Raw genomic sequence first — 15,636 nt, forward strand, 5'->3', positions numbered from 1 at the left:
GAACAACTTGCCTGCAGAAGTTGTGAATACTCCAACACTGGAAATTTTTAAGAAAATGTTGGATAACCATCTGTCTGAGATGGTGTAGGGTTTCCTGCCTGGGCAGGGGGTTGGACTAGAAGGCCTCCAAGGTCCCTCCCAACTCTGTTGTTGTTATTGTTATATATATGCATTTTTGTTAAGAGATTTGAAACCTTTTATCCTTTTTCTTTTGATAGATATTTTATAGGTAGTTGAAAAACAATCCCTCTAGTAGCAAAGACAGACATATATTGATTGAACTCCAGAAGGCAGGAAGAAGAGGATGTTAGCTGTCTGTTTGGAACTGTGTGTATCTTTTTAAAAAGCCAAGGGGGAAATACCTTAAAAAAAAACCCCAGGCAATCCAAAGACAATTTAGCAAGCTCACTAACAACTGGACATCAGTTAGATGGAAAAGAAAGAGGAAATTAAAGGGTAGGGAAGAGAAAGGGAAAAAGATGGGACTGCCAGCCAGCATTGCCAGAAATAGCCTAACACACTTGGAAGGCATCAAGTTAAGTTAGACTGCTTTACATATAGACAGAATCAGTGGTGGGATTCAGCCAGTTTGCACCTATTTGGGAGAACCGGTTGTTAACTTTCTAAACAAACGCAAGGTAAACCGCTCCAAACTTGATTGCAGAAAATATGATTTCAGTAACAGAGTGGTCAATGTCTGGAACTCACTACCTGAATCTGTGGTTTCTTCCCCAAATCCCCAAAACTTTAAGCTTAAACTATCTACTGTTGACCTCACCCCATTCCTAAGAGGTCTGTAAGGGGCGTGCATAAGTGCACCTATGTGCCTACCATCCTTGTCCTAATATTCCTTTTTACTTATTCTTTTCATGTATCCAAATTATGTTTATACTTCTACCTGTTATCTTATATATGATTGACAAAAATAAATAAATAAAAATAAAATAAATAAACAGTCTGGAGAACCGGTTGTTGGAAGAAATCTTATTTCGTTTTTTTTCCCACTTTACAGAGCTAATCCTGTAAGGAAGGCAGCAAGGAAACATTCTGGTGGTGTTTCTAGTCTAATCTTTATTGCCCTGCTTACAGAAAATGCCTCTCTGGTTAACCCTTATTACATTGTAACTGCTAAGGTGAAGCGCCCATCGACATGAGTGATGTTGAGTTGGCCGCGCCTACACGGTCACATGACCACTTAGCCACGCCTCCCCAGCTGGTCATTAGGGCAGAGAACTGGTTGTTAAATTATTTGAATCCCACCACTGGACAGAATCATAGAGACAGAATCATAGAGACATGCCATCGTGGTACATACAGTACTCTTAAGAGCAGAGAACTGCACAAATTCGCAGTCTTAAATATTATGTCAGAAATGAAAAAAGGAATGAAAACTTGCCTGTTCAAATTCTTCCATATCCACTTCTCCATCGCCATTTAGATCAAACATCTTGAAAGCAATTTCGAAGTTTCTCTGAGGAGCTAGAAGAAAAAAACCCCACTATATTACAGACATTACATTATAGAGTAATCAGAAAGCAGCAATAATGATTTAAGAATGATATTACGGCTTATAACTTTTTTTTAAAATTGTTCTTGTTTTTGCAATATATTTCTTATGTCTCTCCAGTGATTTTTTCTTCTTCTTGTTTTTGTTTCTGCAGCTTTGTTAATATGTATTATCTTAAATAGTCCTCTTTAGTAATTTTCTTGCAAAAAATATATCTCTGTAATATCTTTAAATTATGAGCTCTGCAGGGCTATTTTTCTCTAGTAAGTCCATATTATGTTTCATAATGTTATTTATGGGTCTATGCATAAAACATCTGTAATTTCTGTCCTCTCTAAGGAAATCAGATAGAGAAAGCCTAATTAGAAATGGAGGATCCAATGCTAAACTAAAAGTTTCAAATCTAAGCATGAATTTAAATGCAGGTTGTTTATCAGGGCAGCCCTCTGATAAATTTATGCAGAGATGAATTTGATGGAACAAGTGGGACAATGAAAGGTTTTAATTAACCCATTTGCAACAAGAAGATTTTGTGTGAAAAATCAGACAAATGACAATTTCATTTTAAGTACATTTACTCGAAATCAAATCCTGCTGTTTTCATTTGGAGTTACTTCTTATAAAATATTGTGGACTTAGTAGCAATAGAATAGAATAGAATAGAATAGAATTTTTTATTGGCCAAGTGTGATTGGACATACAAGGAATTTGTCTTGGTGCATATGCTCTCAATGTACATAAAAGAAAAGATACCTTCATCAAGGTACAACATTTACAACACAAATGATGGTCAATATATCAATATAAATCATAAGGATTTCCAGCAACAAAGTTACAGTCATACAGTCATAAGTGGAAAGAGATTGGTGATGGGAATGATGAGAAGATTAATAGTAGTGCAGATTTAGTAAATAGTTTGACAGTGTTGAGGGAATTATTTGTTTAGCAGAGTGATGGTCTTCGGGATAAAACTGTTCTTGTGTCTAGTTGTTCTGGTGTGCAGTGCCCTATAGCGTCATTTTGAGGGTAGGAGTTGAAACAGTTTATGTCCTGGATGTGAGGGATCTGTAAATAAATAAGCACTTAGACTTACATACCGCTTCACAGTGCTTTATAGCCCTCTCTAAATGGTTTACGAAGTCAGCATATTGCCCCCAACAATCTGGGTCCTCATTTTACCTGACCTCGGAAGGATGAAAGGCTGAGTCAACCTCGAGCCGATCAGAATCGAACTGCTGGCAGACAGCAGTGAACAGAAGTAGCCTGCAGTACTGCATTCTAACCACTGCACCACCGTGGCTCATAACAGAACTGTAACAAAAGTTATAGGAAGATGAAGGACAGGTTGTACCTCCAGCTTCTAGAAATATATTGGTAATCCCACATCTTAGCCCAGTGATGGCAAAATGATGACATGCATGTCAAAGGTGATACACTACAATATTTTGGGTGACATGTCAACATTCATCAATATCTGACAACCACAGTGGTACCTTCGCATTCAATGGAAATTATTTCCAGAAGACGCAACAAATACTTAAACCAATGAGTACTAAGAAAACCATGTGACTTACTACATTTCACTATTTTGGCCAGAAGAAAGAGAGAATCACAAAGCAGCCGATGTCAGCAAGTTCTTCCTTGGGCGTCAACTACCAGGAGAAAGACAAGCACTTGAACAAGATTTCTACTTCAAAATCTGTTGGGAACTGAATTCAATGAGTTTTGGAGCAGTTGAGGGCTGAGGTATAACTGTATTCTCAAAAGCACACCCCATTCTTATGTGATCTTTGGGGGCTGCAAAGGCTATGTGAGAAGGGGGGAGGATTTTCTCGCACAACCTCTAGACTTTCTGGAAATCACACAGGCTCCAAAAACAAGTTTGTTTCCATTTTGTAATTATTTGGTATTTATATAATACCTATTACCATACAATTAGACTGTATTATTTTTAAGAAAACAAACAAATATATAAAGAATTCTCTTTTGTTTGTGTGTGTGTGTGTCTCAATATGTGTCTGTATCTGTGTGATACGCCAACAGAATCAAGTTAGGCATTTTCCGAATATATGGAAAATGAGGTTTAGCATCATTATCCTAGCCTATTCATGCTGACATCTTTGATCTAGGGCAGTTAGTAAACCTTTTCCCCACCACTTCTCCATTGTTTTAAGCACTCAGGAAAATATTAACTAAAAACTAGTAGCTGCAATAATTACTGTAGCAAAGAAATATCTCTGTAATATCCATATTAGGGCATTTTTCGCCAGGGAATGACTCAGAAGAAAACTTTGTGTCTAGTAATATTCTGTTTGCGACTTAATTTTGAATACAGGCTGTTATCTGTATTTCCATACCAAGTCTTCTCATAAATGTTGTCCCAATGCAACCTGAATTTAGGGCAGGGTTCGGACCGGATCGGCTGATCCGGTAGCAATGGCAGCAGGTGGTTTGGAGAACCGGTAGCAAAAATCCCTGCCCATCCCCCCACGCCCAGCTGAGCCACGCGAAGAGGTTGTAAAAAAATGCTTTTAAAGGGTTATAACAAGGCTCTGACGATCCCAGCCGAGGTGCCTGATAGTCAAAGGCTTTTTTTTTACTTTTAAAAGCATTTTTAAAAAGCTGAAACCTGCTAGGAAAAAAATGGGGGGGGTTAGGAAAAAAATGGGGGGAGGGGGGTTCATTTGAGAGAGAGAGAGAGAGAAAGAGGGAGGGAGGGAGGGAGGGAGGGAGGGAGGAAAAAGGAGAGGAAGGAAGGACTACAAACCTGGCACTAGACACAACTTCAGAGGATAATCCAGGGCTGGAAGGGACCTGGAGGTAATCTAGTCCAACCCTGCTCCAGCAGGACATTGTTAGTGAGTTTCTGTGTTTTGATCCCCCAGTCACATAGCCACGCCCACCCAGTCACATGACCCTCCCACCAAACCATGCCCCCAGAACCGGTAGGAAAGAAATTTAGATTTCACCAATGGTTTAGGGTCAAGTAAAACTCAGCCATTAGTTCAATTGTTTATTTACATCACTTGTTTATTTACGTCAATTACATTATATGAGAATTTCATTTGAGTGTAGTGTGATTTTTATCTACTCATTCTATGGAGGTAGTAAGGCTGGTTTGTCTTCACGCACTCAACACTCCACCCCAATAGTTTCCACAAGATGTCCCACCTTGCCCTCAAGCTAAGTAGGCACTATTCACCTTCAGGAATAGCAAAGAATGGCAAAGTCCACCTTACTGTAAGAACAATGGCAGGCAGTCCTCAACATATGACCACAACTGAGTCTCAAAATTCTGTCTCTAAGTGAGACATTTGTTAAGTGAATTTTTAACCCCATGGTATGATCTTTCTTGCCACAGCTGTGAAGTGATTCACTGCATGTTAGTAACATGGTTGTTAAATGAATCTGGCTTCCCCATTGATTTTGCTTGGCAGAGGTTCTCAAAGGGTGATCATGAACCGGGTAAAATATGATAAATGTGCACCATTTGCCAAGCGTTTGAATTTTGATCATGTGACCATGAGGATGCTGCAACGGTTGGAAGTGTGAAAAATGGTCACAAGTCATTTTTCCCCAGTGGTGTTTTAACTTTGAACATTTGCTAAATGAACTATTATAAGTTAAGGAGAGATGTTGTGCCTCGTCCTCCCTCCTCTCCTTAGCCGGGCCCCTCCCGTATCCACCCGGGCCTGTTATCAGACTCCGAGTCTAATAATGAAGATGAACGGCCTGTCATGCCTCCAGCCCCCAGCCCTGGCCCCATGCCTGGAGAGGAGGTCAGGAGTGAACAGATAAGCCCGATAAACGTCACTCCTACAGAGTGTGAGCAGGAAGCCAGCCACGTGCTGGAATTACTGACAGCAGATCCAGCTGAAGAGAATTCAAAGTGGGAGGATCCTCGCTTCTGGAGATCTGAGAGGCGATGCCAGCAGAAGGAAGGGAGGGGCAGGCCTGGATAAATGCTGAGTCATGGAGCCACACCCCACAGCCTATATAAAGGACCTGTTTTTGGCATTCCAACCTTGAGTCAAGCAAAGTCTCATCTAGTTTGCTGCTATCGCTGAAGTCACAACTTGGACTCCTGCCTGCCCTGATAAACCTCGAAGGAATTTGACAAGCTGCAGAGGCTTCATTGCCACGCTTGATACTGACTTCCTAGACCCGGTTGTTGGATGGGGAGTGGGACACGACATGAGATGTCTAAAACAGCCTCTCCATCTTTTGAGTGACTGTACTTCCAGTCCCTCATATCTCATTAATATTTTAGATAAAACATGAAAACATGAAAAGAATAGGTTCAATACACTTCCCATGTCAATCACGAGAGGACAATATGGAGTATATTTGCCTTTAAACGTCGACACTCAAGCCCTTCATATTCTCTACATGTGAGAACTGCCTAGAGCCGTGATGGCAAATCTATGGCACGTGTGCCAGAGGTGGCACGCAAAGCCCTCTCTGCGAGCACACGAGCTGTCACTACAGCTCAGCTCCACTGCGCATGCGCGCGTGCCTCCCGCCGGCCAGCTGATTTTTGGGTCTCTGCCGCACATGCGCGGGGGGCAGGGTGAATGCGGGAGACATGTGCACATGCGTGAGGGGGGGTGTCATGCGTGCATGTGCAGGGGGCAGAGGGAGCACGGGGTGTGTGGTGCGTCACCCCCTGCACGGCCCATTTTTGGTCCCAGGAGGCTGCGGGGAGGCCTGCTAGGCCCAAAATGAGGTGGGGGCAGGGGGGGGTTGTGCGCACATTGCATTATGGGTGCCGGCACGTGCACTTTTGGCACGTGACGACAAAAAGATTAGCCATCACTGGCCTAGAGGCATAGCCTCTGAGCCTCGTAACATTTTCTGGTGCTCATCGAAAAGACGTCTAAGTGGAATTTTAGCAAATTTATATTATTCTGCAATAAGAACCAAACTGAGAATGCTATTTATAGTTGACGTCCTTGCAAATATCTTAATATTCTCATCTTGTGCTGCAGAATGGGAATATTAGGCCTCTGAAACCTTAAAAAGAATTTCAATGAACTGAGATGTTTTCCTTAGATGCCCCTCAATATACTACTAATCATACTACTTTCTCTCTCATTCTCCCCTCCCCAATTAATATATTATATGTGAAATCAGACACTATAATTATTCTGTGTAATATAGGGTGTTTTTTTTCTCTCTAATTCTTTCCTCTTATTGGGAGGGAACAGGAAATATATCTCCCTGTGGGAATATGCTTCTTCAGACGCTGTTGGAATTCAAAGATGCAAACGCAGCACAATATTCATTCATATGCAGTAGAAGCCAACATGGAATAAGAAATATATGGCTTTCTCCAAAATGTTTAATGCCGGTTCCATTCCTAGTATCCTATTACCAAACAATTGTCAGAGCTTCCCCAGACCATCCAAGGAAATACAGCTTGCGATAGTACAGAGAACTCTCAAAGGATTTTCCTGTGCCAACAGACACCATATATTTGTGTTACAGAACTGCTGTTCTCAGGGCTTCTAAGGAAATTAAACTAAGATACATTTGGATTTAGGTATGTTCAGATATATTACTATTTGTTTCAAGTCCAAAGGTTCTTATATCCTTTTCAAGGATTGCATGCAGTATATCAACCAGACTTTCCTTGTTTTATAACAGTAAATTTAGGAACCTAAAATGTCTCCATTATGAGACCTTTGATGGACTGACTTAGGTCTCCCATCCATTATTTCCTTCCACCTGATAGTGGTGAAATTCAATTTTTTTTACCACTGGTTCTGTAGGTGTGGTGTGGCAGGGGAAGAATACTGCAAAATCTCCATTCCCACTCCACTCCAGGGAAAGGATACTGCAAAATCTCCATTCCAACCCCACTCCAGGGGAAGGATATTGCAAAATCTCCATTCCCACCCCACTCTGGGGCCAGCCAGAGGTGGTATTTGCCAGTTCTCCGAACTACTCAAAATTTCTGCTACCAGTTCTCCACAACCTGTCAGAACCTGCTGGATTTCACCCGTGGTCTATGGATATTCTCAATCCTCCAAGTCATGGATGTCCGAAATGTGCTTTTTCCAAAAGGCAACTGGACTTTCTTGTTTTGTTTTGTTTTTCTTTGATAACGTTTCGCTTCTCATCCAACAAGTTTCTTCAGTTCAGAACTGAAGAAGCTTCTTGGATGAGAAGTGAAATGTTTTCAAAGGGGGAAAATACCCCAAGAAAGTCCAGTTGCTTTTTGGAAAAAGCACCTCTGAGACACTATTCTGGAAGGACCATTCCATTTTTCTTGGGGCCAATTGCCAAACTGCCAGACCTGGAATTGTGCATTGAATTTGGAAACGTGCAACATGTAATTTTATCAAATACAAAGTAGGTGGATGGCTCTATGAAGTACTGGAGTGCAGCTGACACAACCCTCCAATTGGGTAAATTAGCACTATTAGGGACATGTGGCAGCTAGTATCTCAAAGGTGCTTTTTCAAGAGGCAACTGACCTTTCTTTGTTTTTCCTTGAAAACACTTCACTTCTCATCCAAGAAGCTTCTTTAGTTCTGAACTGAAACATTTTCAAGGAAAAACGAAGAAAGTCCAGTTGCCTTTTGAAAAAGCACCTTTGGGACAACCATGACCTCGATGGCTGACGATCTCCATAGACATCATTGCTGGTGGCAATGTTTGCAATGACTGCAGAACTGAGGAAGACATTAAGATAAGTATAAGCAGGGAGATGGTACCAGAAAATGCTAAGCAGTAGCTCCTAGCAATTTTATAGAATATAGGTATAGGGGAGGGAGGGAGGGAGGTGAGAAGTTAAGAAATGTGAAAAATAACTAATTAACTAACTAACCTGTTTCCCCCAAAATAGGAGCCTACCGGAAAATAAGTCCTAGCATGATTTTTCAGGATGCTCGTAATATAAGCCCTACCTTCAAAATAAGCCCCAGTTAAGATTGTCAGCCAGATGGATACATTTAGTACTGTATTGCCTCAAAAATAAGACCTAACCAGAAAATGAGCCCTAAATGAGCCCTAATGGAGCAAAAATTAATATAAGGCCCGGTCTTATTTTCCGAGAATCACGGTAACTAACAAATAAATAAATAAATATTTGATCTAAACCATTAAAATCTGAGGGAATAAATATCTTGATCATTGTAGGCAGAAATACATGACGGTTTCTTCAATAAAAGAAAAAAAAAACCAGATTCCTAATGTGGCATTAGAGGAAAGTACAGATCATCCTCGATTTACGACAGTCCGTTTAGAGATTGTTCAACTTTACAATGGCATTGGACAAAGTGACTTATGACCATTTTTTACACTTATGATCATGGTCATGTGATCAGTAATAAGATGCTTGGCAACTCATGTTTATGACAGTCGCAGAGTCCCAGGGACAATGTGATCCCCTTTTGTGACCTTCTGACAAGCAAACTCAATGGGAAAGTCAGATTTACTTAACAACCATGTTACTAACTTAACAACTGAAGTGATTCACTTAACAACTGTGGCAAGAAAGGTCGTAAAATTGAGGCAAAATTCACTTAACAATGCCTTGCTTAGCAACTTGCTTAGAAATTGTGGTCCTAAGTCAAGGACTACTGGTTCCTATATACAAAATTTCACAAAGGGAGTTCAGAAAGCATTCCAGAATATAGAAAGATGTTTTGTACAAATAGACAAATGACAGATTTCATCTCTGTCTCATGTTAAGAGTCTTCCGCCATTAAAATATTTATTCAAGGGACAATAGCATTCCTTACACAGAAGATAAAAACGGCATTCTTTTGTAAATATGCAAGAAATAGGAAAGGGCAGGATAGCCAGGATAAGCAATCGGTGAAGGTAGGGGAATTTAAAATAAGCTAGAGATGTGTGCTTGAAAATACATACTGTCTCTCTAATACAAACAAATCTGGGAGTCATGTGGATTATTTCTTATCGTGACTCTACAACCATGAGATATTAAGTACCTTGCTCTAACAACAATATTGCTGCATTCCTTTACAGCAGAGCTAAGCTAATGCTCAAAGGACAGTGTTCAATTTTCAGTGAGAATTCATGGCAATGGAGATTTATTCCTGTCTCCATAACACGAAGATTAGATGAATAAATATGGAAAGTGCCTTTGCCAGGCATCTCTAGGTTACATATAAAAATTTATGTAGCTGAAGATTGAGTGAATTCTCGGCTACTTGTGTTATTGGGTTGGTGCTATGTATTTCCTAGTACAATAGCTAAGCGCATCTTTATCTGTTCACAGATCATATCCCAGGTACGTAACCTTAAGAAAAAAAAAACTGAGATCACCTAAATCTGTAAAATACTATCTATAGGAGATAGGGGGGTGCAGAGTTAAGCGCATCATCAGTTAGTATCCTTGCATTCCCCACAAGTGCTGCAAGTTCAACCCCTTCTGATCCTTATCTGGCAGCAATTTAGGGATGCACTTTAGTTCAGGGACCACTAAATTCATAATTTTAAATTCTGTGGACCACTAATATGATCTGCCTAATGACTGGCTGGGTGGGTGCGACAAGGTGGTCATATGACTGGGTGGGCATGGCCAACTTGATGTCACTCATGTGGAGGGGCACCTTGCCAGCCTCTACTCACCCCTCCCCTCCCAGCCACTCCTCGCCTCCCTAGGCTCCTTAGGGCCCCAACAGGAAGCAGTTGTTGGAGCTAAGCAGCTACCATGAGAAAGAGTTGGCAAAACGGCTCAGTTCAAATTGGATCTGACCAAGGACAAGACAAGAGGCTCAGCAGAAGCACCTCACTGAGGACTACGAGCATAGATTACAAGCAGAGGGAAGACCTGCGGAAGTGCAAGGCCAGGTACTGGCACCTGGAGGCTCAGCGGGCTGAGATGGTCAGCCAGACCATGATACAGTTCCACTGGAACAAGGCCCTCTGGCTCTTTGCCACCAGTGGCACTTTCCTCCAGCCTTTGCCCAAAGCCCCGCACCAGGAGGCTGAAGCAGACCCCAAGTTGGAATTTCTGCCCCCCACCCTGTTCCACACAAAAAGACCCCATAGGGGGATACTTTCTTCAGCAACACAACCATTCATTGCATTTATCTGGCCCAGGGACCGTACTTCGAGGACCTCTGATTTAATGCAATATAAAAAATGCAAATAATTTTTCTGGGGACCACCAAAATTTTCTCACGGACCACCAGTGGTCCACGGACCACCAGTTGGTAACCACTGCTTTAGTTGACCAGATCCTTGTGTATAGATTTGAATAGGTCTTCTATACCAGGGGTCACCAACATTTCAGACTTCAGGGACCACTAAATTCATAATTTTAAATCCTGAGGACTACTAACATGATCTGCCTAATGACCGGCTGGGTGGGCGTGGCAAGGCAGTCATGTGACTGGGTGACTGTGGCCAATTCAATGTCATTCACGTCAAGGGACACCTTGCTAGTCTCTACTCACTACTCCTCGCCTGCCTGCTTGGGCTCCTTAGGTCCCCAACAGGAAGCAATTGCTAGAGCTAAGCAGCCACCATGAGAAAGATTTGACAAAACAGCTGGCTCAGTTCAAATTGGATCTGACCAAGAAGGAGGCTCAGCAGAAGCACCTCACTGAGGACTATGAGCATGGGCTTTCCAAGCAGAGGGAAGACCTGCAGGAGTACAAAGCCAGATACTGGAAGCTCAGTGGGCTGAGATGGTCAGCCAGTTCCACACCATGATGCAGTCCCACTGAAACGAGGCCCTCCGGCTCTTCGCCACCAGCGGCACTTCCCTCCAGCCTTCATCCAAAGCCCCACTCTAGGAGACTGAAGCACATCCCAAGTCAGAATTTCTGCCCCCTACCTAATCTTGCATAGCTTCTTCTCCAAAAACACTACACTACTAACCAGAGCATATAAAACATTTGCTAGACCAATTCTTGAATACAGCTCAACTGTCTGGAACCCATACCACATTTCTGACATCAATACAATTGAACGAGTCCAGAAATATTTTACAAGAAGAGTTCTCCACTCCTCTGAATACAACAAAATACCTTATGCCACCAAACTTGAAATTCTGGGTTTAGAAAATTTAGAACTACGCGGCCTTCGACATGACCTGAGTTTAACTCATAGAATCATCTATTACAATGTCCTTCCTGCTGAAGACTACTTCAGCTTCAATTGCAACAATACACGAGCGCACAATAGATTTAAGCTTAATGTGAACCGCTCCAATCTTGATTGCAGAAAATATGACTTCAGTAACAGAGTTGTTAATACTTGGAATACACTACCAGACTCTGTGGTCTCTTCACAAAATCCCCCAAGCTTCAACCAAAAATTGTCTACTGTTGACTTCACCCTGGTCTGTAAGGGGTGTGCATAAGAGCACAAGCGTGCCTACCGTTCCTGTTCTATTGTTTCTTTTCATTATATCCAATTAATATAGTTATTACATACTTATGCTTATATATATGCTTATATGTTGTATAGTTATTTCATGCTTATGCTTATATATACCGTGTGACAAAATAAATAAATACATAAAAGATGGAAAACTGGTCATCTGGATTGCACAGGATGCTATTCTCCCAAAGTGTAGAAGAGAATTATGTCTCTAATATGCCGGATATATTTTGCTTAAATTCACCAGAATTTAGTGTGATACTTCTCCATGGTCAGCTGAATTGTGGTCTGCCACGATTTGGAGAATATTTTGGTCAGCCTGAGTTTGATCAATCCCCCCGCTCACAATTAAGCTTTGAAGATTATATATCTATACCGTATCAATATATACATTTTAAGCACATATTTGTGTAAATTATAAGCAGACGTTTAAGTACTTCAATGTAGATTTTTTTTTTTTAAAAGGAGACATGAAATGATGTGACCAGGAGTGGGCTTCAAAAATTTTAGCAAGGGGTTCTCTGCCCGGATGCTGGGTGGGCGTGGCTGTGGTGGCTGTGGCCTAGTTGTCCTCCTGCACCATGGTGGGGGGCATTTTTGCTCTACCCCAGCTCCGGAGGCTTTCCTTGAGGCCGGAAATGGGTCCACTTCTGGCCTTCCCAAACCTCCGGTAGGCCCGTTTTTCACCCTCCCCGAGTCTCCACACGCGCCCTGCACTTACCTGCATCCAAAATAGGCTGCGTGGGGACTCCTGGGAGGGGAGGAGTGGAGTGGGTGGGGCCAGCCAGGAACGGGATTTGGGGGTTCTCCAAACTGCACAGAATTTTAGCTAGAGGTTCTCCCGAACCCCTATGAACCCCCAGCAGCCCTCCCTGGATGTAATTATTCAGAGGGATACTAATTAAAGATATAAACTTTTCTCTTCAAAAGATGGGTAAGAGGCAATGTACAAATGAATGGACAGGTCTTCTCTTTCAGCATTACACAATTAGTTGACAATCCTGGTGGGGGGGAACAACCTCTGAAAATCCATGGACTATGATTTCCATAATAAACACACGATTGGATACCGTACAAGAGCTTACCCCAATTTGGCAACCTTCAGAAAGAAGGGACTATAACCTCCAACAACCTTATCTGGTAAAACTCATCATGCTGAATATGGCGAAAAACAATACATAAAGGATTTGTTTTGCTGGAAAAGAAAACGCTATTCTAGATTTGTTTTGTGAATTTCTTAGGGTGGCATGTCCTTCATGGCATGGTCTAGTTTACTTGAGGGACTATCTCACCCCACTGGGATTGCTGGCAGAAGAGGCATGTGATGGGTCCCATCTGTGCCCAAGTATTCTGGCTGGCAGTGTTGTGGTCTGTCAGCAGCCTACGGAGCTGGCAACGGACTCAGACAGTGATGAGGCAGAGGTGAGGCCAGGGCCATCAGGAAGTGAGGCGCGGACTCCAGAGCCTCCAGAGACTGACAGTAGTGAGGCAGAGGAACAGGAGGAGCCTGTTCCTAATGCACAAATGAGAAGAGCTGCCAGAAGGCAAGAGCAGCTCAAGCAGAGAGGGCAACTTGGGAGTAGGGCCAAGTGATGATTGGCCCCTCCCATAAGGGTTTTAGCTTTGTTGGAAAACAACATTGTAGCTGCGTCTTCTGCTCCATCTTCTGCTTCGTGTACGTCTTTGTTTTTGTGACTTCTAGACGTTTGCCAGGAAGGGCCTTTGGCAGTTTGCCTAATTGGACTAAGGTTTGTTAGATAACTGAGGAATTTCTGTTGGGAGGCATTTGTTTTACTTTGAGTTGAACGATGCTGGGAATGAAGTAATTTCCAGCTGTTCGAATAAAGTTTGTTTTTCCACGGACTAAGTTTATTACTACCTACTTGGGTCTGGGTCACAACAGGCAGGGTCCTGAAGGAGGGCTTTCTCTGTTGCCTCTGCTCTCAGGAATATCTTGCTCCCCCCCTCCCCCGATGTGAGGTTGTCCCAACCCTCCTATCCTTTTGTAAGGGCCTTAAGACCTGGCTCTGCCAGGTGGCTTAGGGCCCTAGTGGGGGAACCGCACAGTGGAAGTCGTTGATCATGTAACAACTGATTCCCCCCCCCGCCCCTCTCTGCTCCTGCCCTCCCCGTGTTCTTTAGGTTTTAATGTTGTTTTTAATTATTTCTGTTTTAATTGAACATATAGAGGTATATATTCTTATGAGTGCAAACCTCCCAGACTTACCTTATGGTAAGATAGGCAGCCAATAAATTTTATAAATAAAATAATTGGCATTATCTAGGTAACATCTTGCGTCAGTCAAATGCTTTACAACAGGGGTGTCAAACTCAAGGCCCGAGGGCCAGATCCGGCCCATGGGGTACTTAGATCTGGCCTGTGGGGCAGTCCTGGAAACAATGAAGGAACGGCTCACAGTATGCCCCAGCAAAAACACAGCTTGGGAGGGTCACATGCGGTCCTCCTAAGCTCTGTTTTTGTTGACAGAGGGTTGCAGGAGGCTGTCGCAGACAAAAATGGAACTTGGGAGGGCCATTCGTGATGCTCTCGAGCTCCCTTTTCACTGGAAGAGGGTTGCAGGAGGCCGTCACAGCCAAAAATGGAGCTCAGGAACCCGTTTTCACTGGCAGATTGTTCGAGCGCCTCCGACATGAGTGAGGTTGAACTGGCCCCGTCCCCTGGCCACACACCCTGGTCCCCCCAAGGTCAAACACAACCCTGATGTGGCCCTCAATGAAATTGAGTTTGACACCTCTGCTTTACAATATGATTGCTCCTGACCCACAATTATTTTCAGTCCCAAATCTCCCAACTATCTCAGCTGGAGATTTGGCAAACTGTATGAACCATATTGCTAGTAAATACTAAACAGTGGATGGCAGATGTTACTGAAATCTCTCTGTGGTTAATTTTTGAAGGTATGGAGGAAAAGACAGTTTTCAATTCAGCTGAAGCTATTACTCTTATAAGAAAAGCATTCTAATTTGTGGCATAAAACAACATGCTAATGACTGACATACATAAAAAGATCCCCACGGAATGGTTTAATTTGCTCCGACTGCAACTAAATAGGATACGAAAGTTCAATGAATATATTTTTTTTCCTTCCAAATTTAAGCAGGCACAGAGCTCTGTAATAGTTGAGGGTAACAAATGAGTCTGGATAAGCAGGAATTTCAATCCAGAATTCTCAATTGAGGCACAAATGACCAGGCTTAAATTATCCTATTTCAGACACACTGTGCACAGACCTAGCTCTTTGGAAAAGGGACTGATGTTGGAAAAGTGGACAGAAAGAGAAGACAAAGATGACCAGCAGCAAAGTAGATGGATTCAGTTAAAACAGTGATGAAGGTGCCCTTGGGAGATTTGAAAGAACAGGTTAAAGATAGGTCATCATGGAGAAAAGTGTGGTGCCAGGAGTCAAAAATGATAAGGGTCCTTGAGTGGCTCAGACTGCTAAGACAGTCTGTTATTAACAGCAGCTGCTTGCAATTACTGCAGGTTCAAGTCCCACCAGGCCCAAGGTTGACTCAGCCTTCTATCCTTTATAAGGTAGGTAAAATGAGGACCCAGATTGTTGGGGGCAATAAGCTGACTTTGTATATAATATACAAATGGATGAAGACTATTGCTTGATGTAGTGTAAGCCGCCCTGAGTCTTCGGAGAAGGGCGGGATATAAATGCATATAAAAAAAAAACTTAATGGCCCAAAATCAATCAAGTAGGAACCCTGATGGCAAACCTATGGCACACGGGCCCAAA

The 15,636-nt window shown here is 42.5% G+C and overlaps 1 protein-coding gene across 1 annotated transcript in view; it reads right to left on the reverse strand.

The window, feature by feature from the left end:
- The window catches only part of MICU1 (mitochondrial calcium uptake 1), a 208,849-nt gene that overhangs the window by 91,226 nt on the left and 101,987 nt on the right, over positions 1 to 15,636 (reverse strand). The window contains exon 7 of the mRNA XM_058187904.1: positions 1,397 to 1,479. Within this exon, the coding sequence (XP_058043887.1) occupies positions 1,397 to 1,479 (83 nt within the window). The remainder of the gene's footprint in view (positions 1 to 1,396; positions 1,480 to 15,636) is intronic.

Source organism: Ahaetulla prasina, chromosome 6, assembly GCF_028640845.1.
Source record: "Ahaetulla prasina isolate Xishuangbanna chromosome 6, ASM2864084v1, whole genome shotgun sequence".
Classification (NCBI taxonomy): domain Eukaryota; kingdom Metazoa; phylum Chordata; class Lepidosauria; order Squamata; family Colubridae; genus Ahaetulla; species Ahaetulla prasina.